The 6,000-nt window shown below is 34.5% G+C and overlaps 2 protein-coding genes across 5 annotated transcripts in view; both read right to left on the reverse strand.

Annotated features, from left to right (window-relative positions):
* Positions 1–6,000, reverse strand: part of LOC142353939 (ras-related protein Rab-18-B-like) — a 476,381-nt gene that overhangs the window by 249,771 nt on the left and 220,610 nt on the right. The window lies entirely within an intron of this gene.
* The window catches only part of LOC142354749 (uncharacterized), a 49,556-nt gene that overhangs the window by 13,957 nt on the left and 29,599 nt on the right, over positions 1–6,000 (reverse strand). The window contains exons 4-6 of one of the 4 annotated variants that reach the window (XM_075407130.1): positions 3,159–3,289; positions 1,259–1,379; positions 645–787 (exon numbers count right to left, since the gene is read on the reverse strand). The exons of the other annotated variants lie outside the window; for them this stretch is intronic. Coding sequence (XP_075263245.1) covers positions 645–787; positions 1,259–1,379; positions 3,159–3,289 — 395 coding nt within the window. The remainder of the gene's footprint in view (positions 1–644; positions 788–1,258; positions 1,380–3,158; positions 3,290–6,000) is intronic. 4 annotated transcript variants of the gene reach the window in all.

Here is a 6,000-nt window from a genome sequence, read left to right on the forward strand (position 1 = left end):
AGTCCCCAAAAAACAATGTTATCAATGTTGGGTTATGGGTAGAAAAATTAATTTCTCAAAATGAGAGAATAACAAGAATGATATTTTACAGTAGAATTTAGAAATTAACAGGTGAGATCTGATTATTAGATCAAGGTGGTGATTTGATTTTGGGGGTGAAAAAGGCTCAAAAATCAGCTGTATATATACCCATTATCAGTGCGAGAAAGTCAAGATACAAAACTGATCTTAGCACCATGATTTACAGTGGGGGTCGTAAGGGTTACCCAATATTCTGGTTTGCTTCTGCAAATTTCCCAGAAATCAGTCGCAGGGGCAGGGAATACCATAGATGGTATGCATGTACACTTTTCTAAGAATTCGTTCACAATTCCGGTGGTATCATAATCATTCAATACATGCTGGGAAGATTTTACATCAAATAATCTCACTCTAATATTAGTTATCTAGATTCATCTATTTGAACCGAATATTGATTCTAAGCACCATTTCTTGACGATTCGTTTATATAAATTCTGTGATTAAAATCAATTTGCTCTTGTCTTTGTAATCTGGTAAGTCAAACTTTCTTTCTAATTCTCACTAAGTTCAAGACTATAGATTGATCGATATTCTAACAGGAAACAAAATAGGGAAGGTGTAACCTGAGTGGCTAGATGTTGGCAAAAGAATTCTTCTTCTAACTCCAGTCTTCCCAGGACTGAACAGTTCTCCCTGTAGTGTTTGATCATTCTCTCCCCCTGCGTAATATAGTTCATCTTCTGTCAGGGGATCCGTTCTGTTTGGTCTGAAAAACCCAATTCATTAAAAGGGAAAGGAGTTCAAATGGAAACTCTAACTTGGAACTGGGAATTAGAGCCGAATGAGAAAAAATGAGAATCAGAGCCGAATGCTTAAATTTGATTGGCCAAATAATCTGATTGGTTTAAATTAAAGTGCAACAGGTAAATAATGGCGAGTTGATCAGTTGTCGTCCCTTGATTATCTACAATGTGCGGGCGGGTTGCGCTCCGCTCGGCCTCTCCGTGGCCGCACGCTCGGCTCTTCTGGTGTCCTCCCTAACTTTAGCTCAGACCCTATTTTTAAAGACCCCCCATTTCTTTCAAAATTCTCCGATTTTGTCAGATGGCCATCCCCTAAAAATTGGCCTTGCTTCCCCAATTAAAAATTTTAGGATCTTTTCACCACCAAAAATATAAAATTGACTGTCAAACAGTTCACTTAAACATTAGAATGGGATCTATACCCATTGACTTACCCATTTTGTATCCAGTAAGTCTTGAATGACTCCAAATCGTCTCTCTCGTCTTTCAATCTCGTCTTCTCTCTTTCTAACTCTTCTATCCGATCTAACAATGCACTCCTGTCCTCCTCTGCTTCTGAAAATAAAAAAGAATACAAAATTTTGGAGAACTGTTTCTTTTTGTAAGATCGAATAATTTGTTAAGCTTTTACTATTACACTAAAAGAGCCCAGGTGACTTTACCTGACAAACACCTCATCCTTACTGAAAACTATCGATTCAAGTAATTTTGTCTTGTCTGAACGAACATTAAGTTACCTCATATTTATCTGTAGTTATTTCAACTTAACTTAAAAATTCCCGAAATTTACCTTGAAACTACCTTAAATTTAAGGTAAACAGTGACAGGTTAGGTAAAATTACCTTAATTATTAATGTAAAAATTTAACTACCATGGACTCCTTAATGAATTTTGGCGAACTTCGCCAGCCTCGGAATTTTTATTGCGACCACTAGTCGAGACCTCGATTCATAACAAGTCATTGATCATAACATTCTTCGGTGTGAAAAGTCGGCTCAATTTTGCTGTCGACTCGAGAAGAAACAGTGTTTTCCAATTTGATAAGTGTAAAAACCGTCTTTGCTTTCGGCTTCACAGCATGTAAACGTCCTCGACTTCGGTTGCTCAAAATCGGTTGAAGAAAGTATTAGTTTAAAACTTCTTAACCTTGAGGCAATTATGTTCCAGCTCAAGATATGAAACACGATGCGATGGTTCCTTAAATCCGACGTTTTAATGATTGATGCGCTGGAGGCTTTTTTCCAATCTAAATCCAATTCCGGTACTTTAAACTTTTTTTAATATATTTTTTTATAATCTTAACTTGACTAAATGAATTCTAACTCGCGAAGCCCCATACAAAACGGAAATGTGATATAAAAACAGGGAGGAGTAACCAAATTCAAAATGAATAACTATCTGACCTTTAGATGTTTCATTGGGCAAAAATAAGCAAAGTTCTTGAACTCACATTAATAGCTCCAGTTAAAAAAGAGTATTTGGGTATAGTAATTTTACAGAATCAAGATTATTTCGAACAAGCGTAGTAGATATTTCTGCCAAACTTCAACAAGATAAACAATTTTGTGCCAGAAGTTTAAAAGATAACCATTCGGTTTTAACTAGCAAACCATGTATGCGAATCCTTCAGTGTTTTCAAATTTGAACACAAATTTTGCATGCTTTGTGTAATTAATTAAAAATTTTTATTGGAATAAAAGTGGGTGAAAATGCGAGTGCTTGAAAGTGTGGGGAAATACCAACACGTGGGTGTCTCGGGAGATGATAGTTCAAACAACGATTTTCTAAACAGCAGTTTTCTGAACAACATTTGAAAAAACCACTTTTTTCTCACTACTTTCTTTACTAGAGATCAATGGTTCGAACCTCTTACTCAGTCATGTTTTTTTCTCTGAAATTAGACTTTCCCCTGAAGATAGTCTGATCAGAGGTGGCTTGGGTCTGGGACCTTAACCTGGGCAGTCAAACAATGGACACGATTGAATATAATTCAGTAAGTGATTTGGAACTGGATTTACACTTGTCTGGTTTTAATTCTAGTTAAAAAAATGCAAATTAATGAAATCTGATTTACAGCCGATCATTGTTGTTATCAGTTCAGTTAGAATCAACAATGGAATCACTCTCGCTACATTCCATTTTTTGACAATTTAGACAATTTTTTGAGCTCCACACACACACATTGCGTGAGACAATTTTCAAAAAAGACTGCCCTCTTACTGGGTAATATAAAGATTTAAACGTTTGCTCGATCATGTTTCTGTGATTGCGCGTCTCTTATGCAGTACTCAACCAAACTTGAAATTGGGTAAAGGTAATTTAAATCTGACTCACCTTTGGCAAATTCCTCAATTGTTTTCTCCCTTTCCTTCAGTTCCTCAATCTGTTCAGCCCTGATGGAATTGGCGACACTTTTGGACAAATTCAGTTCATCTTTCGTCATTGATAAACTTTCCTCAAGATACCTAGATAAACCGCCAAAGAAATGTCAATCTATATCAATCGAAAATGATGATACAATTTTTAATCCATATTTGTTTAACCCCTATCATTTAGCCCCAATTTTTTCCACTTCTATCATTTCACACTGATTTTACAGGTTTGATCAACTACAATCAATTTAACGGGGACAAAAGTACAGATTTAACACAATCTAGTCTATTTTCTTGACTTACTTGTTTGGAATGAGAAAAAAACATAAACCGACTAATGTTGGAAGACTTGCTCTTGAACGACAGGCGAGGCAATTTAATTCAGGGTCTGTAGCCTAAATCAATTTTTCTTTATGGGTGCAAAAAACCTTGGTGAACGAAAGCGTAAAAAAGTCACTTGAGAAGTCAAAGAATGTTCTAGAAGAATTCTAAAAATTTGCATAAAAAGACACACACGTTTACAATAATTGCTATGAACTTCGTTCAAGAGCAATTAATTAATTCCGTATATAATTGGTACAATTAATATTCAAATTTATCAAAAAGTGATCTTTGGGTTAAGATTTTTGTAAAATTTTTCCTTAAGTCGTAAAATAGGGACAACATAAGGTTTCGAAAAGAGTATCCGGCTGAACACATGGTGGCGTTAAATGACAGGGGTGAAATGATATGGTGATAAATTAAGTGACAGGCAATATAACCTTTCAAAAACATTTCAAAACAGCTGTACATATTTTATCTTGAGATTTATATATGTTGCAATACCTCATGTTGCAGGAGCAAAAATTTTCAGCGGTTCGCAGAAAATGAAATTAAGTTACGTATTTTCAGGAAAATAAAATTTTTAAACAAATTTGCTCCGACAACTTTATTCGACCATGAATATTTTTTTCAAAAAAAAAACGCAATTATTCAAGTTATTAACAGTAAATTTGTTTATTGACATATTCTGCTGATGGTGTGCCTGTATTTTTCATTCAACGTTGCTGAAGATACTCGTACTTTGGACTTTGTACAGTTTATAATTTTCGGGTCCACATTATTGGGCCTCCAAAAATACTATTGTAAGAATAAAATAGTTCACTCCATTGTTTAAATGTAATACGGGAATTTTCAGAGAAAACGATAAATTGAATGAGAGAAAATTTTTTGTTACAATTTGGAATATTGAACAATATTGGTTTTATTGAAGTGAGGCGGGTAACATCAAACAAAAACGGTATTGAGGACCGACGGGAAAAAAGAAAAGATACAAAATGATCGGCTTTTTTCTAAGTGTCAAAAAATGTGACTGAAATTGACAGGTTTTCTTTCGCTTCTAACCTGAAGGCTACTAAACTTAATACTACCAGCTATCAGTCGCTCTTATGCGCTTTGCTAACCTAATGCATTATCACCTAACGACCAACTTTTTTGCATTTTTTACCTTAACTGTATTTGCTATATTGAGTAAAGGAATGGGCAAACGAAATTAAAACCAGTTCAGTCGAAACAGTGAAAGGTCAGATCAAGCAGTAATCTACCATAAAAGCTGTGATTCGTGTAGAACTAAAAACCTGATCGAAAGGTAAAACTAATTTAAAAAACACAGCATGACAATTCAACGATTCCCGAATTTTAATCCAACCATTGAATAAAACAAAATTGTAACTATGAATCAAATCAGAGGAAGAATTGTTATCAAACAAGTGTACGCGCACGCAAGGATATGAACAAAGCAAAAAAAGTCCCATTGAAAAAAAACCGTTTAACTTTTAGAAAATTAGTATTTTCAAAGTCAATTAACCGGACAACATCTGAATTAACGCTCACAATGCGTTTTCTCAGAACGAAGACACCAATTTTGAAGACAACCAGGGAATGTGTAACAACTCTTCGGTACTCTAGCATGATTAAAATCACCACTACAATTTGATTTCTCATTGACATGAAAAAAGTAAAAAAAAATATGAATAGATCCATGCCTGGGATGTTCGGATAAGTTTGGTTTTGAAACGTCGGAAACTGTTGGATTGAAACAGGTATTTTTTCTGTGCAAAAGTTTAAACTTTTTGTTTATATTGCAGTCGGACGTCATGATAGTTTGTTAATGTCATCATTACTGCTTCAAATTTTGAGGAAATTTTGTTGGAAAGAAGGCTCAACTTTCTTGAAGTTATTCTTTTGACTCATAGACAAGTCGTTTGAAAAATTTTGAAATTTTCCTTCAGTTCATTTATTCACACCACCGGCATTATATTATAATAATAACGCAACAGATATGTACTACGATTTTGTTTTTAAAAAAACTGGTTTATTACATTTAAAACCAAACATACCGACGATTTCGCACGTCTGAAAACCGAACATACCAACGATACCGAAAATGAAGGTAAAAGCTCTCGCCGTTTGTGTCTAACTAGAACTAAACATATCAACGATTTTCCTCAAAATTTTCTTGAGTATGGTTATTTTCCTCAGTCGAAATTTTCCCAATGATTTTCCTAAGTCGAGAATTTCTTGAGTATGGTTATTCCCATATTTTAATATATGTAAGAAACGCTGCAGGCAAAATGCCAGTCTGGAGGAAAAAAAGCAAATGTTTTCGTTCAAAAATGGTGTGTCAATATGCTCAAACAGCCTTTCTCTTACTGACAAAATGTTGTTTGTACTGATGAAACAAGGATGCGCATATTCAGTGACGGAATTGTTCGATTTTTTTGAAGAAATGGAAAGCGATTTCTAAAAAACACAAAAACACAAAA

Source organism: Convolutriloba macropyga, chromosome 15, assembly GCF_964194025.1.
Source record: "Convolutriloba macropyga chromosome 15, txConMacr16.3, whole genome shotgun sequence".
NCBI lineage: Eukaryota > Metazoa > Xenacoelomorpha > Acoela > Convolutidae > Convolutriloba > Convolutriloba macropyga.